Below are 27,536 nucleotides of genomic sequence, written 5' to 3'. Positions count from 1 at the left end.
TGATTAGATTCTGTGCCTTACATTGATTCTAGTGCCTAGTTTGCCACCTGTAAATACTTGTTAAAAATGAGCTAAAACATCCACACTAAGTCTAGGTATTCATTGATTTCTTCATTAAATATTTCCTCCATGTGCAGTATATGTCCAACACTGTTCCAGGCACCGGACATAGACGGGAGGGCAGGCAGTGCCCTGCCCCAGGAAGTTCCATTCTAAGGGCAGCCTGACAGCGTTCACCACCTAATTTCTTATGGTTGTGGCCACTGTTCAGTAGTTCCTGACACCCTCCAAGGATGGCAGGAGAAGGAATCTCTTGATGCTCCTTTTGAAATGTCAAATTCTTCCAAAATGTTTTTCTTAACCCTTTTATGTGTGTCCATTTTCCTGGGGCTTTAAACATGGGTTTGGCCTGCTTCTTGGGTTCCTGCTGGGAGAATGGCAACCAACTTCAACCACTGTTTGCCAAAGGGGCCCAAGGAGCAGTAATTGACACTGGGGCCCAGGATTGTCTGAATAAGATGTTGTCTTTGAATCATGTCCCCCTGTTGCCAGGTTGAAGCCCTAACCCCAGTACCTCAAAATGTGACTTGCTTTGGAAATAGGGGTGTTAAGATGAGCTCATAAAGGGGGCAGGCGGGCCCTTAATCCAACAGGACTCAGATTTCCAAGAAGAGGCCACAGAGACACAGACATGAGAGGGGAGAATATCATGGGATGACAAGGATAGTCACTGCTGCAAGCGCAAGCCAACGAAGGCCACGGACTGCTGGCAAACCCCCCGGAATGGCAAGCGCCCCCCACAGAGGATGCAGATGGAGCACAGCCCGGTGGTCCTTTAGATCCAGCCCCAGAGCTCCAGAACTGGGTAAGAATACATTTCTGCTGTTGCTGGCCACCCAGTTTGTTACCACAGCCTTAGGAAATGAATATGGATGTCATGCGTGCTTCTCCACCCTTCCCAGACCAGCCCTGCGCACATCGACCTTGCAGCGACATTAAATCCTCGGCCTGCAGGTTGATGCTGATGGCATTCGGCCTCTCAAAGTTCTAGAGAAAGGAGGCAGCGTTTTGCCATCTCTATTTCTGGCGCCTAATGAGGGGTCACTGGTGCTTGTGGCACACATACAAGCAGCACCGACAGACTGAATGGTGCAACCTCCTTGACCATCTGGTCATTTTATCACTCTGCGAGCGTCAGTCTGTCATTGTTCAGCTCTTTCTCCAGCCTCACTCTACCTGTAAAGACTCCTCCTCAGGAAGACCAAAATAACAAACGTAAAGACCTCAGACTGTAACAGCAAAAAGTTCACAGGGCTGTCTTAGTCATCGTGGGCTGCATATAATTAATTAGCCAAGTGTTGTTTTGGAACTGAGAAAGCACAATGCTCCTTCTTCCTGGATCGCTGTCTGCCTTGGTCGAACATTCTAATTTTTTTTTTTTTAAAGAAATATACTTGCTTCTACTGGAAATCCACTAAATTATGCTCTTTATATAGGTCCTTAAATTAAAAAAAAATATTAAAATGTGCCATCTAGAATAAAGATATTGCCTTGTTATACTATTCTAAGTTATATGTAAAAAAGAAACAGACTCCTACCTTGGCAGGCTCCAGAGCTCCTTCGAGGCCTGTCCCTCTGCCCCGAAGGCCTGACATAAAGCTTCTGTCCAGTCTCCTGCGACCCGGATGTGGACACTGAAGAAGTTCTCCTGAGGAGCGGAGGTGAGGGTGAAGGGGTGCCATTCCAGCCGGGATATGGTTGGGCACTGGATCAGGATGTACTGTCCTGGCGCCATTTTAAAGTTACGCTTTTTCATGTGAAGTTCCAGAACTCCAGACGGGTGGCTCACCACCTAAATCAGAGCACGACAGTCGTTTTCTCTTTTTTCTCAGGTGAAGGGAGAAGACAATGGCTTTTGTTCCACCAGAGGTTTTTAAATTTTAGAATCCGCTTTTTTGAGGTATCCTTTACATCTGCGTTTTTCTATTTCCTTCCAGGGATCTTTGCCATGCCTTTTATATAGGGCTTGGCAACTCCAGAAAGCGTGAAGCTTATCTCCTTCAGAGTGCCATCCCAAATTTGGGTAGCTGCACCCAGGTGCCACGTGCTGTCTGACACGTGACTTTACGTCTCCAAGGGCCAAGCTCTTGCTAGTTCCGTTAGCCAGGATCAAGACAGTAGGATCCAGCATATCAGATCCTGCACTTAATGATGCTTACAGTTATTAAAAGACCCTCCGAGCTGTCTCCGTGGTTTTAAAACGTAGGCCCTATTTGGTACTGTTTTCAACGATCTGTGTCTTTTCTCAATCTCTGGTTGATTAACCCTGTTGTTGTCTCATTCTAAATGGAAAACTATCTCCAGATTCACTGTGAAATATTTCATCTTGTTTTTTTTTTTTTTTTAAGATTTTATTTATTCATTTGACAGACAGAGATCACAAGTAGGCAGAGAGGCAGGCAGAGAGAGAGGAGGAAGCAGGCTTCCTGCTGAGCAGAGAGCCCGATGCGGGGCTCGATCCCAGGACCCTGAGATCATGACCTGAGCCGAAGGCAGAGGCTTTAACCCACTGAGCCACCCAGGCGCCCCCCATCTTGTTTTGTTTTTAGTCAGGTCTCATCCCCTGTCCTGCTCAGGCTCTGAGTTTGAGGTGTAGGAAGCAGCAGGCAGACTCTCATCGCTAAAGAGACTTGCCACGTGCTGCTTATTGGAAGGAAAGAACTGACTTCCATCTTGTTTCCTGAAAAGAAATCTCTCTAGGCTCCGATGTCTTCTTTTGTGGCTGGAGGCGAAAGGGAGCAAAAGCAAATATCTAGATCCTGTGACAGTATTTTTCCATTCGGAAGAGAATCTCACAGCATTTTAATCATTAGTTCTGTTTCCCATCTCCCTACTGATATTTGTTCTGATTCTGCTGTTAAATTGTCTCCCTAGTAACCGCTCTAGTGGGTTTCCAGAAGTTTTACTGTCTGGCTTTTGACGTAGCCTGATATCCTTTGGTGCTTAACTTAAAAGCAGCAACACGGAAACAGCTTAAAACAGAAACATGAAGCAATTTCTGTGCATCTGCTTTCATGAAGACAGTTAAGGAGATAGAGGGTTCTGTTCATATTGTATTAGCAATATAGGTTTGGTTAGCGGACCATTTCTTCTTGGACATTTAACACACTGGGGGCACGGTCTTTGGTAGTTTTCAGGGTCTTACACATCTTTTCCTGGTCTAGCTACTCATGCCTTCCTCCAGCATGTGGTAAAATTAGAGAGCTGTTGGGGGGAGGGGCAAACTGGAAAACACTCCCTGGGGCTCTCACTCACTAGGATCCCCCCAACCTTCGCTCTCCCTCTCTCTCTGAACAGGAGGACGACTGTTCTCTGTCCTCTGCTCAGTAGCTCCGAGGGGAAGTGTGTGCCTTTGAAAATGTCTGTCTATTCCTTGTGTGTGTGCAAAATCACCATCTTTACGTGTCGAAGGAAGTGATCGTACTAGAAGTGACCACGGACGATGTAAAGTTGACTCCGTCACCCCCGCCCATCCTCCCCAACCCCCAGTGAGAAACTGAAATAAAAAGCCGAACGGACGATTCCTGGGTGGCTCCGTAACCTTTATCAGAATTCCGTGTCTCAGCCCAGAGCCCTGATCTCTGCCTTCAGTAAAATTAGTCACACTAAAAGATGCGCGGGATACAAGCAATCATTAGAACAGAAGATGGGCCTCTAAATTACAGACAGTTCTGCAATAAAAATGGCAAATTAAAAACTTGGGCTAATAAAAAATTTTCATCTACACTCAGGCTTTTATTCAGACATAAAGCTACACGCATACCTTGGTAATGAGAACTTCTTGTTGAAACCGCCACAATCTCATCATTCTTTCACACGCATATAGGACCACAGGGCCTAAAACCCATTTCCAAGCCTGTAGAGAACAGCAGAGAGAGAGAGAGAGAGGAAAAGGAAATGAAAATAGAAACCAAATATTTTCAATTTGAACCAAATCAATACATAACGTGATGGGATTCAGACATTTTCCTTTAACTTTGGGCCAGTTATCAACAATAAAGATATCTCCTTGTATTAAATTCTATAACATTCAATTATTCCTTGAAGCCTACAAGCTTATTTAAGAGATTAAACTCTTCTGTATTGGTTTTTATGCTTACTTGATCAATGATGCCTTTATGTAATTAGAAATAATTGAATTTGCAAAGAAATAGGAAAGCAGATTGATGTTTATGTTACATATGATAGGGTCATAAATGCTCCTAACTCAGCCAAAGTCAAAGGCTTACAGAGCTACATTCCTGAGCCAAAATAGGACATGGAAAATTAAATAAAAACATTTTCAATAGTAGTTTTTTGGGCCAACAATGTGTCAGAATTCTGCCTGAAAAAGCACCCACACTCACACGCCCATACCTACATACACACACACATACACACTCACACGTGTATGCATATCCAATGTTATCAGGAATAATACATAAAGGCAGTGTCTCAGAACTTTAAATGTAGGTTTATAGAATCAGAACAAAATCCTCCACAGTCTTCTGGATGATTGTGACAACGGACATTTCCATTCTTAGTAAATCCTTTCCTATGCTAAGCTTCTATGAGACTAATCTGAATCACTGATGGTCAGTTTGCCAGCAGGCTAGTCTTGTGTTAGTGTTGTGCACAGATGTAAGGTGTCCTCTTCCCCTGGAAGGGAGGGACTGTGAACTTCTGATGTTTGAAGACTTATACTAGGTCTGATACCAAGCGACCCTAAAAGGCACACCGTATTCTCTTGGTTTCAGGAAGAGGACTCTGAGGTGAAGCAACATCAAACAGATTGTCCAGGTCCCACAGGTGCACCCGAAAAACATGACCCCGGAGGGGTCTGACTGCCTGGCCTGTGCACTTATCACGTAATCGTGCTTCTTTCTGTCCCGTGGGCTGACATTGCTGCTGAGCCTTGTTTTGCAAAACATTAGAGACTCAGTAATTCATTGAATTTTAGGATGTTAAGAGTTCTCTGAAATCTCACCTAATTCTTCATTTAAAGACGAAAAAACCCCTGATTTTGTGGGAACAGGTGGCGTAGTGTAGGGAGACAGAACTCGATCCCAGGGAGCCGGGACTGGAACTCAAGCCTTTCATAATTTCCCCAAATTCTCTGTTTGGGATTCTAAGTGCACACAATCTTCCTACTAAAACACTACCTTCCGAGCAGGAAGGCTGTCTCATCCTTTTGAACTCATGTTCCCTAAACCCTTTCTAGCTGATGCACCATTTTTTTATGCTAGTGAGTCTTACCCATTCTCTTGTTGTGTCTGTTCTGGGGACGGGTGACAAGCCCTTCAGTGTTATTTTTGCTTCTGTTACCTCGTTTGTGTATTTCTCTTCTGTTTACTGCTGGGTCTGTGTGCATGGCACCTCTGCTCACCTACATCAAGCCTCCTTGCTTTTTCCCTGGGGGTCTCTTATTGGCCTGATAAAGGCTCGATTTATGCAGGCAACACAAAGCAATTTGACCCACTTATTCTTTTCTGCCTCAGTGGGGCTCAGCGACGTGTTCAGAATAGCAGAGAGAATGAAGCCTTTTGTCCACCTATGCGGTGGGTGAGCCGGTATGATGAGCAGAGGATGGGAGAAGTTGGCAAGGGGTAGACACGAAGGATGGGGTTAGACCAAGGGAGTGAATCCTTCAGTCTCCTATGCTTGAATGGACCACAAAGTGTTTTGAGAATTGCTTTGGATATTTACAGAAAGGATAGCAAGAATGCAGTTCTTTCTATGTGAGCTTAGAGAGATATTTGCAAAAACACTCACATAGTATCTATGTGCTTTTGTAAGTAATCTTTCATGCCCATTGTAGAAAGTTTTAGACATCACACACTTCATTTTGAGGGTGTCAAAACTGTCACGGTCTCGGATTCTTCCATGTTGATAAAGTTGGGATGGATTGGGTCACCTGGGTGGCTCAGTGGGTTAAAGCCTCTGCCTTCGGCTCAGGTCATGATCGCAGGGGTCTGGGATCAAGCCCTGCATCGGGCTCTCTGCTCAGCGGGGAGCCTGCTTCCCTTCCTCTCTCTCTGCCTCCTTCTCTGCCTACTTGTGATCTCTGTCTGATAAATAAATAAATAAAAGCTTAAAAAAAAAAAAAAGATGGGATGGATTATTTTTCTTTGTGTGGTTAGTCAGGAAGGAAAATGTAAGCTAGGAGTCCTCAGTTCTGTGTCTGCTCTAGTATATAAATTGTTCCGGGAGGAGAAAGCACAGTTTGGGTATACCGTGATACTCCTGGAGCCTCTGGGAGTTAGGGAGTGAGGGCCAGAGGTGGCCAGAGGTGAGCATTAGGTTATCCTGCACACGACTGGGATAGGAAGCGTGAGCAAAGACAGAAGGAGGCCAGGGCGCAGAGCAGGAGGTGCCTGAACTGTCTCAGAAGACATGGTTTGGGTCTTGGGAGTGACCATACCTCCACCTATGACTTGTGGAAAATCTTGGGCCTTTTAATGTTCAAATTTTCTGCTTTGTAAAATGAGAGAGTTGGAGAAAATTATTGGTTGGGTTTCCTCCGGGCTTTTACACGTTTTAGCTTTAGTCACAGAGATAAATACAGTGTCAGGGGTGTGTTCCCATGGAGAGCCGCAGAGAGCGGACAGAGTGAGGGGCGGAAGAAGCCCGGAGTTTCAGACTGAATGCCGAACAGAGGACAGATGAGAGTTCGTGGCCATAGAAGCTCTGGTTTCTTGATGTGGTTTTCCTGGGAATGCCTTTTGTGACCGCAGGGAAGACACGAAAACTTGGGCCACAGACTCTCCACCTGTTATGTAAAGTGGTGGAGCTATTTAGCATCGAAGTTTCTTTTATGCTCAAACATGCTATGGCTTCTTCGCTTTAGTTTTTCTTCTCCAAAAATACTCAAAGAGTCACGGTACCGTGAATATTTTACAATGGAAATAAAGTTCCATTGATTTAAAAGCTGCCATAATGAAACTTGTTTCTTCCACTTTCACTCCTGGTTTTTCATTCCTACCAGAAAATAAGAACACGCTGGCTCTGATTTTATTTTACATTTATAAACAGCCTCTTTTTCTAGACAATAAGATTTCCAGGGGAAAGAGTCATGTCTGTGGATCCTGCATCTACCGCAACTGCAAGCACATGACAGCCGTTTAGAAAAAGTTTGCTACGCTGACGTTCACTCGGTTAAAGCTTCCTCCTCTACTGTTGACATCATGCCCCGATAAGTTAAAAAGCTTTAACCTTATTATTATTATTATTGTCAATTGTTGATGTAATTAAGTAAAATAAGGCGCTTCTTTGGCTAAGGAAGACCAGGCTTCTTTTGAGAACACGTTCCAAGAAGAGCTCTCAACTCTGGAGCCTCGTATGTGTCTGTGGGTCAGAGACAGAAGGGGGTTAAGGGAACAACTGGTTCCCTTGATCAGTGCGGTATCTCCGCGGTGATGTACAAAAAGCATTCTCCTTCCTAACATGGACGGTAGTGCACCACTGAAGGTGGATTGATAAATGTTCTATCGAGGAAAGTACTGTGAGAAGTCAGTTAGGAGAGGCAAAGAGGAAGAGACGGGGAGATGTGATGCAGCGGAGCGCAGGAGCCCTTCCTTGTCCTTGGGATGCCTTCTGGATTCAGTGTCGATAAGACATCAGAGAGAATATTGTACATTCAGCCAAGCAGTAATTACACAGCCCACACATGCTTTGCATCAGGATCCATTAAAAATAATGAGAAAGAGTGACAACATGAGTTTGGGTGCGCAAGGAGGTGTAGCAGGGGAGAGTTAACAGAGAGATGGGTAAGTTCCCCCCTTTTAATAATAATTAATGTCAGCATCCGCTGCGGAGCGGGATCTGGTCTGTATTCATTAGGTGTGGGAGAGTATTGATTTTTTTTTTTTTTTTTTTTGTGGAGACGAGGTAGCTGAAGATTTTAGAGAGGCATTCGTGTTCCTCATTAATATGCAGGCTGGGTCGTGGCTACCAATAGTTGAGTTTAAGACAGAGACAATCTATACTGACCATTAAAAGAACCACAGTCTAATGGGCACATCTATTCCAGTTCTCTCGGTTTTAAACATTCCTCCTAGCAGTTTTCACTTTTAAAATCCAGTGCTTAATTTAATATATTCGAGGATTTTAGAAAAAGTCCATCCTTTGAGTCCTCGTAAGCTGATGACTTCATTTCCTGAATCCACTGCCATTTACATACTGTTATTCCATTTTTAATGACACATATTTTGGGAACACTGTGTCCTTCTAGTTTTAATCTGGAAGCTGCATTGATTCACTTTTATGCATCACCCAGTTGCCCCACGGCTTGCATTGTTTGAAGAATCCCGAGGAGACCGAATAGGGTCATTACTTCTATTTACCTATGCTACTGGAAATCTTACTTTTGAGAACTTGTGGATGCTACCGTCCACTCTAATGAATTAGGTCTCCTTTTGTCTACCATCATTATTTCAGTCATGGGAGCTTAATGAGAACAGGAAATAAATGCATTTAATATCCCCATTTGTTTGATCCCCAAAGTTGTCGGAAGCAAGAAGGCAAGCTCAATAAAGAGGGCAGGCTTCTCCTCATTTGGTTGTTGCTTAACGTCCATTGGAGAAGTGGTGCTATTAATTTCCAGAACGGCGGAGGCAGTTCTGCAGGGGGATGGGGAGCTGACCTTGCAGAGCAGAGGATGGCAAGCCAGAGACGGGGTCATTAGCAGTTCCGGTGCTGTGCCTTCTGCCCTAACAGACATCCACAGTTAAATGCGAGTGCAGGAGCACATTTCAAAGTGGACAGAACGCTTTTGGCAGTGAACCTCTTTTAAAATGATCCATAACTAGATTTCTCCATTAGGACACTTAATAAAGAGTTGGCTTTGTCTAGTGGTGACATGGGCTGTTCTTTCTCTCAAGCAGATAAAGCTCTACTTCTTTTAACTATGGAGACAGCTATTTTTTAAAAGCTCCTGGGTTCACTCTTACCGAAGGCTCCTTGCCAGAAAATTGAGGCACGGGGCATGGGGCCACCGTCTGCCACTGAGCATAGCGATCTCTGCAGAAGGTGACGTTGTGCTGCAGCTGACTCTCAGGAGTCTGGCCTCGAACAATCCGACTTGCCATTAAAACAAAACAAAACAAAACAAAACAAAACAAAACAAAATCTTGAATATTTAAAATTGATTTTGTGCAGTCTGGTGATACCACAGATATATATTCTACAATATATTCTACAGTGGGCTCTGGAATAACACTTCAAGGGTCTTGAAACTCAGGCTGTCACTCATTTCTCTCAGCATCTTTAAAAATAGGAATTTAAGAAGCTTCAAGTAACTTTGAAGATCCCAGAAAAGAAGTGCCCCTCTGCGGTATCCTGTGTTAAATTGAAAGTGTCTATATTAGAGAATTCATAATGAAGGGAAATTGTTTGAACACATCCTTTTGTAGACTGTTGAATTTAATTAGGTTACATCTCGTCCTGATTGCTGATTCGGGCTAATTGGCTAACTTTGTACTATTTGGGTCTTTTGCAGATTTATTTAACTTCTACCCTTTTTGGTTTGTTTCTGAGTACCTCGAAGTTTTCAAGTGAAGGAGTCAGAAGTGCCCTGAATAATGATGTTTTTTTCCCCAGTGACCACTAGCAGGCGTAGTGTTTGACAGGGTCAAAATAGGTCAGTGGGAAGTATGTCTTCAGGACTACATGATGAATTTGAGAGCAAAAAAGAAGACTACCTTCGTGAATGGAGCACTGGATCAAGAGTCCTGTAATCCTGCTATATTATATTTGCCACAAAGGCAGCACTGACTGACCTTTGACAAGTTGCTCTGGTACAAGTTCCTCGGTTTACCCATCGGTGCACCGGGCTGTGAAGCCTAAGAATTGAGGTCATGCAATCTGGGAGTTGCTCAGTTCTTAGGTGTTTATGAATAAAAACATTGACTTATATACTCACAGACTGAGAAACTTTAGCATCATCCAGTTTCATGACCTGTAACCTGTGAAGCAACATGTCCCCTTTTCCATCGCCAGGCACCGGAGGAGGGAGTGTCAATGACCCTGAGGACCTCAGACCTCAGCCTGGAGAACTGACAGTTTGGCCTTTGTCCCAGTCTGTGATGTGGAAGGCATCCAAAACACCCCTTTGAGTTAGATGAGTACAGCTATCTGTGAATCTCCCATGAGCAGTTGAAGCCCAGACATGGGAAAGGCAAATAATAGATAGGAACCAGACGAAAAGATTCCGTAAATTTTTAACACCATCATTCTCAAGCTCTAGATAACATTCTCTATATTATCTAAACTTTGGAACATTTCACAAATGCAGTATCTTTTTAAAAATTAAAAAAAAAGTTATGTCTTCATCTATGCTATCCCATAATAGAAAGATTAGTGGGCTTTAACACATTCCAATAATCCTCCTTTACTTGGCATTTTGTATAGAATTTGCAAATTACTTTTTGCTGTAAACAGTGGCTGTGGAATACTTCAAGCTGAGAAGATTAAATGAAGCCCTTATCCCAAAATAAGCCTTTCAACTAAGTTAAAATGACTAAAATATTTCATCTTATGAAATGCTATTTGGATATTAAAAAATATCTCCAGTGCAACACTGGCCCGTTGAAGTCCTCTTGTGTGAATGTGAGGAGGCAGGATCCGGGGCGACACGTGCATGATTTTTGCCACGAGGAGTTCTAGACCCAAGTGGACTATGAAGAGCCTCTCAAACGTGTTGTAAGGGTTAATGCCCCGGCATCAGCAGAAGAATTCACAGAGAAAGGGCGACTGGCCATCTTTGCCGTGGGGCACTTTGGGACCATCCACCCTGCTCCACAAAATAAAAAGAGTCAGGGTGTGGAATCAAGCATCAGGAGAGCCAACTGCCGATTTTAAAGACTAGAAAGCTGTTAGCCAGGCAGCTGCATACATAGGACCATTGACTGAGTAGGATTCTAAGGATGAACAGACGAATTGGTAGTTTTTCCCCAGGGTAACATATACCCTGGGGGGAGGGGGCAGTGCTTCCTTCTACAGTGTCTGGGGGTCAGACCAGCTGGTGGATGGTGGGGAGCTCTTAGTCAGGCTTAGGCCATGGCAACAGAAGTGACCTTCATCAGAAGTGGAGGGCTGAGCTTGAGGGAGCAGTTAGCGACGGGTGGGAGTGTGTGGGGTGTAGGGGGTTGTGTGGGGTGTAGGGGGGTGGTGGAGGTGAATCACACAGAGTTTCCCTATGCACCCCCCCTGCCCCCGTCCATCCTGCCTTGAGCCCCACCATCACTGTGTCCTCTGTGCCTGGCCAGGTCCCAAGGTCTCTGTGGTCAGGCTCTTCCAAGTCAGGGCAGAAGCAGAGCCTCCTTCATGCTCAGCAGCCAAAAAGGTGGGAGAAAAATACACAAGAGGGGATGGGCTGGTGCACATTCCTGCAGGTGTAAGGAATGCTTCCCCAGACAGCCAGTGAAGAGCTGTTCTGCAGGGCTTGTCACCAGAAAATGTTGGGTTGTCTGAAGACTGGTGCCATACGTCTGACTCTGGCATTTACTCGTCCTGGTACCTGGAGGCATTCACTTAATCCCCGGACCTGCTTCCTCCTTACAAAATAGGGCTTACTTCACCCTCTTTATGGGACAGGACAGTTGTTGGGATCAAATAGATCATGCACATGAATGTGCTCTGAAAATTGTGAAACGGAAAAAAAAGCATCAGTTTATGAAATAATTAATGTGGGACAAAGTAGTGAACAGGCATCAATTGTTTTTTTGGTCCAGAGTCATTTTGAGACTATTTGAAGGACTAAAACATTGTATTTCAGCTGCTACTCTAGCTTCTTGATGGAGAGATTAATAGCACCATGCAAGTGTTGAATACCGGAATGGCATTGTATGAGATGTTCAGGCAAGAAGGAATCCTGGAAGTCAGATGGGGAAACTCAGGTCTATAAAATTAAAAGGACTTGCACATGGTCACCCTGATGACTAGTGGTAGAGCCTTGGTCTGACTGCCATCTGGCACACTGTTCCCTCCCCCATACCGGTTTTCCCAGGAGGTGGTTTTGGTGAAGCAGAAATGACATCTGGGTGTCCGAAATACATATCCTGACTAACGTAATTTGGATTGCAAAAATACGTTCTGAATGAAAAACAGATCTATTGTTCTCCAGCATTCATTAAAATTTCTGCATCTTATAAACATGTCAAGACTTCTCAACAGAGTTAGCAAGAAAAATAAAGATATTACTTCATCATCTATGTTGCTTATTTTCAGTTACTAAAAAAAAGGTGTTTGCCCTAGTGGATGCTCTTTTCCATACCTGCTGTGTGTTCTTTAGTCCTTGCCAGTCATATTCCTCCATCCAAAGGGCTTTCTAAGATGATTTTGAGGTTCACAGATGTAAAATCTTATACTCTGAGCACACTATGGACTTACCCGGCCCCATGGAATGCCAGACTGATAAAGAAGATGATGAACACATGGTGTGTGTACCAGAACAACTCGTAGGAGACCTGTCGGATGAACTCGGTGGAAGAGGTCATGATCAAGATTAAAGCCAGAGAGAGGACGAGGCCAGTAACACCCGCGATGGTTGTTAGCGATTCGGTGATGGTGTTCTAAAAGAAACAAGCACCATGACATTGACATCTTTGTTCTACCTTTCCATTTTAGGGTCATTATTTGAGAGTCCATGCAGGGAGTAATTCAAGGTGTTCTTATCAGGAGCATATTAGCCTCAAAAAGGGGTCCCCATATGACTCAAGAGGGGAGCTTCCTTGTCCTATCCTTTGCCCTGCTTGATGGCACACATTTGCTTTGCTCCAATTTCATCAAACGCAATTGAATCCTTTACATGTTTTCCATCTGTATAAACCAACCTTCCTGTCAAAGATATTACGTTGAATTGAAATGAAGACAATATATGAAAATGCATTTTAAGATAAAATACTGTAAAATAAATCCAAGTCTCAAGTTTTGAATCTTTAAAATAAAAATGTGGCTTGCCATGCCTAATTGCATTTTAACATTAATAAACACTTTTTTTTGGAGAGATCCCTCAGGGGCATTCCTAATAAGGCAGCTGCACATTCTGTTCCCCTGGTAGTTATTCCTTGCTCTTGCTTTTTAATTGGAAGGACCATGACTTGCATTTCTTTCATGCCACCTCAGGAGGCTTGGAATAAGGCTTTGTAAATCCTAGGTGATCAATAAAGATACAGCTATTCTTATCTGGTAGACACTGCCAAAAGACTGGCATTCTGACCTGTGAATGCAAGGGATGGTTAAAGAGCCTTTTAGAATATGAATCACAAAGCACTTTGTATTTACTGTGAGTTTTCCATACCCTTGCCAAGTCATTAGTATTCATACGTTGTGTTACTATCATTGAGACGACCAACCGTGAGCTCAATAAACTCACACTGTATCTTTTGTCAGTAAAATCTCATTAATTTGGGCTGCTTTGAGACCTCAAGGTAATTTGGGTAGGGACTTCTCCTGGTTTATTTCTTTTTTTCCTTCATAGAGCAAATAGTTGAAATAAAATGGAAAGGGGGATGTCTAAAACATTTAAAAGATTTTTTTTTTTTTTGCAAGTGTACTCAGGCATTTTAGAAATCCATTTATATCATAGGCTATGCTAATTTCAAATCATCCTTCTTTGCTTATTAAGGCAAATCCCCACTTCCCTTTTCTTGCAACATATTTTTGTAGACTGGTTTGCGCAGCCGTGTACCCTCTATAGTAATCCCACTACGTCTCTTTAAAAATACTCCATAATGCACACTTGGTGTTATGGGTACTTTCTCCAAATGTACCAATTTGTATTATTGATCTTTCTCCAAATACCCTAAAGTAGAGGGTTTCTTGAACTTAATTAACGCTTACATAGTATATTACTTCTAAAATTTTGAGAAAACTATATGGGGAGTAACTTAATTATCTTGTTAAATTGCTTTCAAAGTCCTTCTAATAAATATTATTCACTCTATCATCTTTTCAAAATACGGAGGTTTATTCTTGGTTGCCTGTAACAATGAGCTTCAGTGCGGAAAAGCGTTCGCCCCAGAACACTTAGTGGGGAAAAGTGTTCACCCGAGTAGGTGCCAACATAAATACTGTGGCTCAAACGAGGGACCTCAAGGCCTTCCCACAGGCTTACGGCACCTGTGTTTTTGACTTATAACTTTGAAACTTGGGCTTCTGATGGTTGTCTGCTAAGAAAATGTAGCTCTCCTTGATTAATGGCCTGATATTGGAAATCATCTTAGGATAATTAGGGACATGCCGTGGAAGAATTTTCCCCCAGAGACTGAATTTTCCTTCTTCAAAAAAGGCTGCACAGGCAAAACGGTCATGAGAGAGATATTTCCACGGCTGGAGTGCATTGTCTTGGATTCTTCTTGAACAATACTGATTTTTTTAAGCCTGTTCAACACGCCGTATGCCTATTCCAGTGGGGTGATTTGTGACCCGATATTTCGATCAACCAGGACAAAAGGGGTAAGCGTGGAGGAAAGGAGAGGAGTATCTTTATCTCCACAGGTGGATTTCTGGAGCTACATTTTTGGTTTTGTTTCCCACATGTGCTGCCACTCCATGCACACAAATAATTAGCATGAATGATGTCACTAGCCATGCAGGCCTGATTAGGAAATTAGCTACTCTGCCCAGTATCTGATTTGGCAGATTGGCCAGCCTCATGTGTGTTTCATACTGTATGGGAGAAGAGATCCAAAAACAATTTATGAGTTGAAGATGAAGACATCCAGTTTTTAATCCCTGGATGTAGATGGCACGTCATGCTCTTTATGATTCCAACACCACCACCCACAAAAATGTATCTAATCACGAGCGGCTTTCAAATTTAAAATATCAGGGTTTTAACAGGTTATTGCATTTTCTGTTTAGGTGTATTTATTATGTTTTTCTATAAACTAATTAAGTGGTATCAGTTTTTCTTCTTGCTCATAACCTCTTAGCAACATTTATGAAGAAAATAGCTTTTTAAAAAAATGGTGAAATTGATTTGGCAGAAACTCCTCTCCAGCTCTTTTATTAATAGCTTTTGAAACACAGTGTTCCTGATAACGCCACGGGAAAAGGAAGGACTTTTCAGATGAGAAACTGGGTAGCATGCAAGGGCTCACCGTGTGGAAGGTCCGGATGGGGTTCAGGTAGCTCTCATTTGGGGCGTCGCCAAGTTTGGAAAGAGCGGCCGGAAGTCCCTCTGCTTGAGCTGACTGGCTCCAGTGGTAACGCTGTAGGTTGCACAAATGGGCGACGATGTGGATGGCTACGGTTGAGGAGGGGAGATCAGACACGGTCCATACGGATCTCTTCCTTTGTGGCTACTCAGAAATGCAATGCCTCTATGGTCAAGTTTCTCTGTTCTGGTTTGTGTAATCTCCAAAGAGTGATTTATTTGTGCATCTTTCCCAGTGTCTTGAATAGGGTGGATTGAATTGTTCTAAAGGTATGCCACATCCATTTTAATTATAGGAAGAAATAAAGTAAATCTCAATTCCCCATAATTTAATTATAAACATATGCTCATTCTGTAAGTGGAAGAGGTATTAGGATATCACAACATAATTTTATATATATGTATATATATATATATATATATGTTCCATTATATATAAAATTCCATATTATATATAGAACACATTCTGTTTTATACATATGTCTATGGATTCCATATTTCATCTCTTATGTAATATATTTTCCGAGCAATCACAGAGCATTATTCTAGAGTACTGTGTATCATATCCACGGACATCTGTGTCTATGACAGATAGGATAGATACCAGGGAAGAGTTTTTGTTCTCTTTCAGACATTATATTTTCTTTTCTTCCTTTATATATTTCAGTGTATATGTATATTCACTCCTACACATACACATATACACACTATCTTTGCATGTGTTATTCCTAGAGGATTGAAATAAGTTAGTATTTATAGAACTAATCCTCTCGGTATATTCTTAAGAAGAAAACTCAGCTTTCTAATTCTGAGAATTGGTGATGTCTAAATTCTAAATGAAGAGAACTTGCTCAGGAACACAGCATAATTTAGCCTGAGGAGTCTGTGCCCAATGCCACTCTTTTCTGTCTTGTAAAATCTGTGGGGAAGCTAGCAGTCACAACATCCAGACAAGGACCTCCTCCTGATGCATTTCCTGCAAATGAAAACTCTATTGGGTGACCCGTTGATACCAGCCATTGGGATCAGATTCAAGTGTGAAATGAGAATTCATTACCCAGGGTGTAGATAACTTCCCAGTTGATACTTCCCCCCTGCCCCACCATGAAAAGCAGCAGTGGCTGCTAATTTCATATAGCCACTACACATTGTAGGCAAATTCTGGAATCCTCCAACATTGTGGGTTGAGGTGTGGGGAGTGGAGGAAAAAGGAACAGCAGAGACTTCTGAGAATACTGGTGGCATTTTGGTCCCCGTGGTCCTAAGAGCAGATGTATTTAGAAATACCATCTGCTATTTAGCTTTACTCTCTGTCCCCTGATTTTCTTTGATCAGAGCCATTCCCTTTTATGACCTGCAAAGTTGTTTTCGTGCTTTAAGACCCAACTCAAAAGTTGTTTTCTATCAAGTATCTTTCAATTTCACCGCACCAATGATGCCAATGATACAGCAATGATTTAATTATAACACTTCCTAGACACTCCTGTTATGAGTATTTATTTACATCTATCTTGTCCAATGGACTCTCGTGCCTCAAGACTTACTCATCTTGGAACCTTAACACTTGGCACACGGCTTACTACCAGTATGTACTGAATAAGATTTTGCTGAGTGATAATGAATTTACAGGAAGGGAGAAAGGGTCACCTAATTGTTTGTAGCTGCAACATTACTGGAGTACTGTTTTCCCTGCTAATACTTTTTCTTTTTTTTTCACATTTTCTTGCAGGCTTAAAGTTGGAAATCACTTCAAATATGCCTTTAGTTGAAGTTCAGCTAAGAAGGCAGAGCACGGTGGTATTTCTGAGTCCATGATGTTGACTGTCTCCTTATGGGTATGGTGTGAGTAGCACCGAAAGGTCATTGTACTTCTTATGTTCCCTTTGTCAGTTAATGTGGTGGTGTCTATGCAGGACTGCCTTGTGTCGTCTCAGGGTCCACAAAGCTAGAAACATTTGTCTAGTAGTCATCTCTCCCTATATGCTATATATGAAATGAAAACTATGTGGTGAATTGAAGGCAAACATCTTCAGCCGTATTCCTAATTACTGCTTTCTGACAATCAGCATATATACATATTTTTAAACAGGTCTTATTTCTCATAGCTAACAGATACTACTATACTCCAAACACCGTTATAGATGTTTTGGGCATATTATCTCCCTTAATACTCAGGTATTAGCCTTACTACCATTCGACAGACCAGGATTCAAAAAGTTATGGCACTTGTAGTTCATTAAAGGCAAAAGTGGGATAAAGCCTGTTTGCCTGAATCCAGAGCCCCATTTTTTACCTTTAAGTTGTATTGTTTCTTTTCACTTGAATAAATGTTAGACTTTATTGAAAACCAGTTTCTCCTGCAGCTTAGGTAAAACTCTTTGAATGGCTCAATTGGTGTCTTTAGAGTCAAACAGCTCTTAAGACCGACCGTAACTGTTGGAGTCTTCTCTGCAGGTGGGTGGAATCTCTCCTTTTACTCTCTGCCCCTTTACCCTCATCCGTCTGCCTGTGGCTGTCCTCGGTTCTCCTCCACGGACTAGAGCACACGAGCCAGAGTGGAGCTGTTCCCATTTTACAGTAGCGGATACTGAGTTTCAAGCCAAACCAAGATTCCATAATCTGTGACATCCAGAAAGGAAGGACAGGCCGGATTCTGGGTCTTTTGTATTCTGCGTTCCATAGCATTCTCCTCCTGGGTAAGGAGTTGTTGATCACAATCTATTTCCTATTAGATTGATTTCCACATGAGAATTTGACACTGTTAAACTAGATTTAAGTACATTTATTGAATGAGCAAAGATATTGAACTATTTATTTATTCTTATTGCCGGGTCTCCTATAACAGAGCTGAGGAAGCTAATGAAGTAGTATAAGAAAACCCAGGATAATTTTTAGGAGGTAGCTCCTGAGGGAATCTGTTGAGAACTACTCTTCCCAGCTTTTTTTTCATTACTTTAAAATTCATGTCTGAACTATTCCTTTGCTCCAACAGCCTCCATTTTGTTTTCTTTTTTACAGGTAATAAGATAACAAGTAGAATATCTTGTTTCATTCATCTTGGGAATTCTCAGAAGGAAAACTACTTGTGCCCATTTGGTTTGTCTAAACATTTTATTTCCTCTGACGTTGGATCTTAATTTTATTGTGATCTTGGTTTCGAATGAACGGTACCCCACCCACGAACTCCATGGCTGCTGGGACTTGGTAGATGCCCAGGGAGATACTGATTTTGCTATTTTTCAGACATTATATGTTCCATTCTTCCCTTTACACACTTCCGTTATTTTATTTTATTATTTTTAAAGATTCATTTATTTGAGAGAGAGGCAGAAGGAGAGAGCTAACTTCCTGCTGAGCGGAGAGCCGGACATGGGGCTCGATCTCATGACCCCTGAAATCATGACCTGAGTCAAGAACGAGAGCCAGGAGCTCAACCGACTGAGCCACCCAGGTGCCCCGCTTCAGTAATTTTGATAGGAATAGCCACGCTATCTACGCTGACAGTGCCTGTTTCTCCAAGCATGTGATCCAATGGTGATAGGGTTGGACTTTCTTCTCTCTCACTCATCAGAACCCTATTCTGTTACTAGAGTTGTTAAAATATAGCCGGAAAGACACTGAGAAGGACACCTCTCAGTGACTTCTTTACTTTCAGTCCAAATTCTTATCCTTCTTATCTGTAAAATGGGTGGACTGAACGAAACGAGATGATATCTTGGTTCCTTTCCAGCAGTCAGGCTCCTGTGTCTCCTTCAAAATTAACTGGGGACATGTATCATCCAAAGGAGTCTATAGTCTAATGGAAAAGTGATGCAAATACGGAACACATGTTTCAATGTTTTCAAAAGCAACACTGGCTTAAGCAGACTTTTAATTTTATAGCGAATCCCATGTCATCAGTTATGCCGGTGGGCTCTTCCCCGTGCCCCTGAGGACTTTCTGCACAGCCCGTAGAAAAGCCCGAGATACACATTTCCAGAATCCACCCAAATGCTAAGGCTAAAAGTTGCTATAACTGGGTCTTTTCACAATCCTATTTTCTCACCAAAGTACTTTTACAGTTAAAAGAGAGCAGCAGTCTTGGACAAACCACAAATGCACATTTAATTGGTGTGTGAACTTCTGAGTTCAAATAAGGAGCTTTTATTGAAGAATGAACAAAAAAAATCATAAAGGCTACAATTAGAGCCAGTTGCCCTGAGAAAGTTTCTTTTCCTTCTTTCTTTCCTTCTTTTTATTTTTCAGGAGATCAAAGGAAGCGTAATTGAGGGAGAATCTTGGAAGGGCGGTCAGTTCTTGCTATCTTTCTGCCTGCCTGTCAGCGATAACAGTCATTTTGGAGTTAGTCACCTCCTAATTAAGCAGCCGTCAGAAATAAGGACCCAGGGACAAATCCTGGTTGTGCATCTACAGCCAGAGCCTGGCCCCCCAACTTTTAAGTCTGGAGTCTGATTTCCGCAGGAATGCACATGGACTCTGGCACCCTAGACTACTGCACGCCACTCATTTGTAAATCAAGTTCAGTTATGCTGGACAGGACAGGGAAGACAGCCTCCTTGGAGGTCCCAGTGCTTCTTGCAGAACTGGATTAGTAACAATTCTTTAGCGATCTGGTCCTGAAGAATTGGGGCCTCTATCCTGGGGTCTCCAAGTCTTTCTATTCAGTACCTTTCCTCTGAGTGCACTCCTATCAACCTGTCTCTTGTGTTTATTAAGCTTTGTAAACTAAGTTTTGCAGCACATCCGGAGCTGCCTGTGGGTAGTTGTTACCCCCCCAAGCGCCCCCCCCCAGCCGGAGCCGTTGTAAGCCTTTTGGGTCACTATTCACAGCTCCCTTTGAAGAACGATCTTGCTTACAGAACTGCTATTCAGTTGGAAGATCTTTAAGGTCCATTCTGCACCACAGAGTCCAGAAGGATCCACATTTATAAGAACGAAGGGGCTGTGCAGTTGGAATTTTTATACCACTGGGGTTATAGGTCCCTGAAAATGATTTATTAGCGGTTGAAGGATGCTCCAGCGGCTCTTATCATAGGCAGGCAAGTGGGAAGGCAGGAAGCCAGGAGAAGAGTTTCTGTCACTGCATTTTCGGTGATGCCCTTGATTATAGATACCATTGTTTGTCTCGCTCCTCCTCCCCAGCCTACTTCCACCAGGCTCTAATTACATCCTTTAATGATTTGACCAATTAAAGCCTGCAGTTCAACTTCTAGAGGAACGGATGAGAAATTAGGGGCTGGCACGCAAACTTCGATGTGGATGCTCTTCTTCCAAGGTTACACACCTCTATTAAGCCAGTCGGCTATTTGAAAAGCGGCATAATGGGCGATGCTAATAAAATAAGCACGGGGACATTTTCAGCGGCTCCCAAGTGAATACACCAGAAGGACGAAATGTGAAAAGCAAAGGGATATCTATGAAACCAGGGCATAGCATTTTTTTTTTTCCTTCTAAAAGCGCAGTTGCCAGCCGCATTTCTTAGTTAGTGTGAAATGTAATAATTGCTATGTCAGGGCTTGGAGAAGCAGAGAGCTCTCTCCCCACCCTCCTGCCTCTGCTGGGAATGGAAACAGCCCTGCACTGCTGGTTGCCATGGTGGTGGGGGACGAGTGCTTTGCTCTCAGAAGCAGTCTGACCCTGCGGGGGTGTGGGGGGGGGCTGTTTAGAGCCCAGGGATGTTTGGGATCCCTGCAAAGCAGTGGAGATTCAAGCAGGAGAGACTCCCCCAGTGGTATTTGATTCTCTCCAGGGATTTGTGAGAGAAGGAGGGAGAAAGAGCATGCTGCTTCCTCTTGTTGCCACAGAATGTGAATTTATCTTGGACGACCAGCGACCAGCATCATTTTGAATCTCTTCATCTCTTTCCTGCCTACATCCTGTTTCCTCCCCTGCCCCCGCCCTCCCCCAAGCTGCTGCCAGGTCCCTAAACAACTTCTGCACGGTCTTGGACCTTTCCTGCAAATTCCCCCAATCCTTTTTGCCAGCTGGCTGACTCCTGCTCATCCTCAGGTTTGACCAAATTTGTTGAGGATTTATGTGACAGGGGCTGGGAGAGCCAAGCCAGGTAAGGCCCATCTCAGCCCCTGAGGAGATCAGAGTCCGGAGAAATTTTACTCTGTAGTAGGAGGCATGACAGGGGCAGGCAGGTGAGGTGGGCTGGGAGCTCAGCCCTGGAGGGTCGGGGAAGACAGGCCAGGCAGGGAGTCCCAGATATGGCAACACCTTATCTACTGAGGAAGGAAAGGAAGAGCATTTAACACGAAGGGGGTAAAAGGAGCAAAGGCACAGACTACTCAGGGACCCAGTGGCTGGGCATTGCCAGGGGAAGAAGCAAGGGGATATGGATTGTGGAGGAGGGAGCAGGGCTCACCGAACGGAGCCCGCTGGCCATGCTAGACTTGGAGGTGATTCTCTTTGCAATAGTGGCGAGCGGATGGCCTCATAGTCTCTGGTTCCCAAGAGACATCCTGACAACTAGTCTGCACATCTAGAGATGGATAGATTGTATTCTTGTTCTTTTAATTTAATAGAAGAAAAGGCTTTAAAAAACACTTATCTGAGATCACAGGACCAATCAGTAGCAGGGGAATAAAATAATTTGGTTGCCCGGTTCTAGTTAACTGCTGTTCCTGCTAAATTATTAGTGCCTACGCTACTTGTGGGTTATAGCTTCTCTTAGGGCATATTGCACATGGGGGACATTCAGTACACATCACTGATGCATTTATCCTATTGATATATGATTACGCAGAAAGAAATATACATACCCAAGGGTGTAAGAACAAAATTATTGCAGAACATATTTTCCTTTATTTATTTATTTATTTATTTATTTATTTATTTGCTTTTTTGGGTAATGTGTTTCGATGCTGTGAGTTTTTTTGGTTCCTTCCCTCTTTCTCTTAGAGTTTAGTTCTGCCTTAAGCCTATTGCATAGTCATAATATCCTTCCTGCCATTTTATTGTCTTTTATCTGCTCTTTTAATACAGGAATTCAAGATTCTTAAAATTTTAAAGGAAACCTAGAGAATCCTTGAATTCCTTTTCTGAAGAGCCTTCCAGGGAGCGGTCTGGACCTCGCCTTGACAACACCCACAAGAGGGAACTCTGTATTCTCAGGGACACTCATTCCAGTTTTAAGGTCTGGATGATTCCATATCTGAGCTGAAATCTGCTTCCCTGAGTCTTCATTCCCTCATGCGTTCAACTGATACATCAAAGGTTTTTGGCACCTCTGTTGATGGTAGCCCAAGTAGCCTTGGACATTAAGATGCATTAGCTTGTTCTCTGCCCCTCCATCCCTCCATCCCTTGGCTGGTTTTTTTCTGGGACATGATGTCTCTTTACCCCTTATTTCTTAACAAACTACAAAGACCATTTGCAAGCATTTCCTGGGTTGGTTTAATCTGGCATTGAGGACAATCGATGGGGAAATCTCCCCACATGTCTCACTGCACACCCAAAGTTGTGTTAATTGGCACTCGGGCACTGTCTGTCATGTCTTGTTGCTTAATTAAATCCACATTTGTTTTGAGTGTTCTTCTTACTCTGCTGTTTTTTATGCATGAGAGGATAAAAACAAATGATGAAAACGTTTTATAGTTAAATTAGTTTGGGGGAAACAGTCCTGAACCATAAGTCCTCATTGTGCAGATAGCCTTTCATTTCCGTGTATTTGTTGTCCAACAAAACCACAAATGAGTTGGTTATTGCTCGGTTTCTTTTCTTCCTCAGCAGAGTTTAACCTTGGCCCTGGATGCTAATTTTTATTGTATTTTTCTTGAATTCTCTTCTCTTCTTATTCAAGAAATAACAATAACACTATATATGCTCTAAAGCCTTGTATCTTTTCAAGGTCCTTTATTATCCACCAGCTCAATACTATCCGGAACCCTCTTCACCTGCTCTTCCTTTTCTTTTTTCTTTTACTGCCTATGATACCATTTTCCTACGTCTGTGAATGAGATTTTGACTCTAGGTCAGTTTTATTTCCAATGTTAATTATATCGAGTAGCACAGTATTCATTTTGCAAATAGGTATTTATTGTTGTCTTCTCAACAAGCTTAATTATTCACAAATGGCAATGGAGTTTCATTAACTTTTCCCTGACAAACTGAAGGCTTTGTAGGGAAGACAGCATGAGTTTAAACTAGAAATTTAAAAATCCATTTATATAAGGTTTATGTGGTCAAATGGAAGGCAAAGATTTATTTAAGGGTGAGCTTTTGGCAGAGGAGGAACTAAAGCAAAACGTAGAGAAGTTAAACATCAGGTTTTATAAAATGCACTGGGCAATGAGTAAGAAGCTCTTACCTCCATTAACAGCTATCCCATAGGCGACCAGTTTGTGGAATTTGAGATTTTTATCTAATTGCCTCCTCCATGGGCCTCTGCAGCACTGGAGTGACAGAAAATAAAAGTCTTGTTTGGAGAAGAATCAGGGATGACAGCATCCTGAGAGCTAAGAGAGCAGGACTCAGGCACTCCCTCTGTCTACATTCCTGAAGGTCGGGCAATGGGGCTCAGAAGTTAGTGGCCAGTACTTAGTCCCAATGGTAAAACCAAATGGTTATTACTGGCTTTGCTGACATTTTAACTCAGTAAAAGTGAATGAGATAGTATAGTTCCCTGACTCCAAGTCCAAATTCTAGAATAAACCTGCTAATCTCCATGCTCCAACTAGTTTTAGGAAATGAAGATGGAAACTTGTCATTCTCATGGATGTGGTTTAAGTAGTCTGTAAACTATTCCTTATTACACAAAAAACAGCACTATATTCATCGACCTCTAAATATTCATAAAATTATAATGATGATTATATAATAAATTATCTCATCTAGTTAGGGTTATTGTTTGGCAGGAAACACAGTACCCAACACACTGAAGTCAATATAATAGGAAATGTCCTATTATGTCTAGTAGGGGTTAAAGTCTACATACTGAAATCTGTGCACTGTGCTTGTGCTTCCCTGGGCAGAGAGCTCAGAAAGATGCATCTTTAGTGACATTTGGCTCATGTGCTTATTTTTCTCCTTTCAATTAGAAATGGTAACAGTTGAAACTATTATAATACTTCCATCTTTGTGAGTCGGGTCAATTCTATTGCCCATCTTTTTCCAGAGGAGCAAATACATCAGGGAAAGGCTGAGCAATGACTCCAATGTGCCCATCTTTTTCCAGAGGAGCAAATACATCAGGGAAAGGCTGAGGAATGACTCCAATGTCATGCAGAGAGGGAAAGGCAAGATCAGAAGTCGCACCAGATGTACTGATTCCTGATTTTCAGTTTTAGCCACCATGTTCTCTCTTACAAAGAAACCAACTTTAATTCAAACAGGATTATTAGGAATTTCACAGTAAAATACATCTTTATCTTCCATGGTGCTTATATTAGGACATGAAAACAGTGGAAATTATTTCAAATATTTTAGTACTTACAGTACTTGTCCCTCTCATGAATGAGATGAGGTTTCGACTGATCGGTAACAGAATCAGCATGCAGTTAAAATTCAGACACACTGCAGATGCTCGTGCCCAAGCCAACGTTGACTGTCCATATGTAAAGACACAGGAGAGAGATGCAGTGAGAGTAAGGAAGCTGGGGAAAATAGAACATTTTCCAAAATGGTAATGTGTAGTCACCAACTCTACTTACACCCAGAATAACACGCGTGTAAAGGAAAGATTCTTCCTCTTCATACCAATAGAATGTGTCAATAAACAGATATAAATTCACTCCCAGCCATGAGAGCTAGTGTTGAATGAAAAGAGACCAATCAATACTATCTTCAATCTTTTCTTCTGTTCAAAATCACTTGGGGTTCTTCTTTTAAAGTGAAATGAAGAGCTTCTCAGTGTTAATCAGACTTACTCTACACTTATTTCTCATAGATCAGTTTTTAGCAGTGATTACAATGTTAATAAATTGTTAGCTTTATAAAAAAGATTTTAAACACACACGGTATACTTTAAGGAATTTAATGAAAAGTACAAAACCTTCCTAATCAACATCACTCTAGTGTTTTAAATCAATGATGGCAAAAGGAGGAAATCTTTAAAAACAACTCAGAACGTACTCTAGAAAATTTCCAATTTCATAGTCTAATTCAAAGACTTCATTTGATTTAGAGAAACATTCATACATTATGCAAAAACAAACTACTTGACTTTAAAAATAATTAAAAATGAACTCAGTCGAAAAACAACTTTACATGATTCTGTAAGGATAAATTAAATATATCTACTGAATGTTTTCTAACAAGTTTTAGTCTTTTACCAAAGTAATACTTCAAGCTATTTAGCATTCCCCTACAAATTATCTTAAAAGTCAAAGACTGTCTAATATATATATTTAAACATGAATAACAAAAGCGATACTTACTACTAATATGATGGAGAGACTCTCATTCAAAATCCAGCACCCCATTCTGACAGCTTTGCTCTGTTGCTGTCAGCAAATTATTTCTTTCATTCACCTGAGCCTGGCTGCTGTATCCTTAGTAAGGGCTTCCCTGCTAAATTATTTTGTCTTTTTGTCTTAGGAAGCACCTACTGGGAGCAGCTCTCGAGGAATTTCTAATTAAGGACTTCTTGCCAAAGGCACATCACCAGGCTGACATGTCTTATGACCTGGGTGAATACAAGGGAAGTCTCTGTCTAATGATTCTCTTCTTCAAAGATTTCATAAGAAAAGAAAGCTCATTTTATTAAATTATCCTCATGTACTTTATACCCCATTCATTTTCTCCATGATTGCAGTCAAGATGATAATAAGTCTTTATGTAAATTTGAGACATAACCTCACTGACGGAGGTCGGGTATAGCAAAATACTTCACTTGAACTTTTTCTACTTTATTTCCTCCACCTTTTTACTCCCCGCCCCTTTTAAAAAATTCCTTTATAGAAGATACAGAATGATGGTAAATAAGCATGAATTAAACAGTTTTTTAGAAGATGGTGAAGAAAAGAGAAAAAGATCTTTGAGTATGACTCTAGAGATTGAAGTAGATGATATTTGTGGGATTGATGGAAGGAATGTTATCTTCCCCCCATTCGAACTTGGTGAACCCATGAGATAGATGAGATCATCATAGCGAATCCAGAAAAAAGAAAAGAAAAGAAAAGAAAAAAGAGCTGTGCAGCCATTTTATGCTTTTGTGTTCCTTACAAGGACTATGACTATTTTGGTAGACAAAGTTGTTCCAGTTGAAGCAATTTGCTTGTTACTCCATTTAAAAAATTTCAGATAATTAAGATGAAAAGAAGAGGAGAGTTGCACCATTTAAACAATTGTCTAAGCTTCTGTGTCTTTATGTGGTGAATCCAGTTAGTGGTCCTACAAGAATTTTTAAAAAAAATTTTTAAAAGTTGGGGCGCTTGGGTGGCTCAGTGGGTTGAGCCTCTGCCTTCGGCTCAGGTCACGATTTCAGGGTCCTGGGATCGAGTCCCGCATCGGGCTCTCTGCTCAGTGGGGAGCCTGCTTCCTCCTCTCTCTCTCTCTCTGCCTGCTTGTGATCTCTGTCGGTCAAATAAATAAATAAAATCTTTAAAAAAATTTTTTAAAGTTGATAGGAACAGTGATTTGATATTCAATGACCTATATAATGATAGTAATGATAATAATAATAATAATCGTATTAATCCTAAATTTTAAATAAGTAATCCAGGCACTAGGTTAAGAACTTTTTGATATTGTCCAATTAAGCCATGCATTAACTCTATGGGGTATGTATTAAAAGCTCCATTACACACATGTAGAGAGAGGCCCAGTGAGGTAACTTGCAGTAGGAGCTATTGGGACTTGAGTTTGGTTCTCTCTGAATTGAGCATCTTTATTGTTAACTGCTACCTTACACTGTGTTTTTTAATTAAATACTTATATATGGATTTGTGCATCAAACCTACTTAAGTACAGATATTAATCTCATTCCTATAAATTGGACATATTTAAGCTATAGGAATTCCTCTAATTTAATTTGTTAAATACAGATAAACAAGTTATTATGTATGATTAACTTTCTTGCCCACTGTAACATAATGATAATGAATTATAGAAAATGGAAATGACCCATATGATCTAGTAATCCTATTGCTGTATATTTACTCAAAGAAAATAAAAACACTAATTTGGAAGGACATATGCACCCCTATGTTTACTGCAACATTATTTAAAATAGGCAAGATATAGAAGCAATGTAAGTGTCTGTCTGTGGAAGCAAGGATAAAGAAGATATAGTACAGACCCCCCCCCAGCACATACTCGCACACAATGGAGTATTAGTCAGTCATAAAAAAGAACGATATCTTGCCCTTTGTGACAAATGGATGGGGTTAGAAAG

General features: G+C 41.8%; 1 protein-coding gene and 1 long non-coding RNA gene across 2 annotated transcripts in view; one reads left to right on the top strand and one right to left on the bottom strand.

Moving 5' to 3' along the window:
- NOX3 (NADPH oxidase 3) overlaps positions 1 to 27,536 on the bottom strand; it is a 64,603-nt gene that overhangs the window by 31,439 nt on the left and 5,628 nt on the right. The window contains exons 2-9 of the mRNA XM_045080272.1: positions 24,853 to 24,948; positions 24,636 to 24,746; positions 23,511 to 23,595; positions 15,141 to 15,286; positions 12,427 to 12,608; positions 8,988 to 9,117; positions 3,824 to 3,916; positions 1,599 to 1,852 (exon numbers count right to left, since the gene is read on the bottom strand). Coding sequence (XP_044936207.1) covers positions 1,599 to 1,852; positions 3,824 to 3,916; positions 8,988 to 9,117; positions 12,427 to 12,608; positions 15,141 to 15,286; positions 23,511 to 23,595; positions 24,636 to 24,746; positions 24,853 to 24,948 — 1,097 coding nt within the window. The remainder of the gene's footprint in view (positions 1 to 1,598; positions 1,853 to 3,823; positions 3,917 to 8,987; positions 9,118 to 12,426; positions 12,609 to 15,140; positions 15,287 to 23,510; positions 23,596 to 24,635; positions 24,747 to 24,852; positions 24,949 to 27,536) is intronic.
- On the top strand, positions 20,273 to 22,738 carry LOC106004262. Its single transcript, XR_001177200.2, has 2 exons — positions 20,273 to 21,260; positions 22,187 to 22,738. It is a non-coding gene; the product is annotated as an uncharacterized LOC106004262 (long non-coding RNA).

Source organism: Mustela putorius, unplaced genomic scaffold, assembly GCF_011764305.1.
Source record: "Mustela putorius furo isolate JIRA1106 unplaced genomic scaffold, ASM1176430v1.1 tig00000450_pilon_pilon_pilon, whole genome shotgun sequence".
In the NCBI taxonomy this organism is placed as follows: Eukaryota; Metazoa; Chordata; class Mammalia; order Carnivora; family Mustelidae; genus Mustela; species Mustela putorius.
The sequence above is the reverse complement of the archived record's forward strand: the minus strand, read 5'-3'. Positions and strand labels throughout refer to the sequence as shown.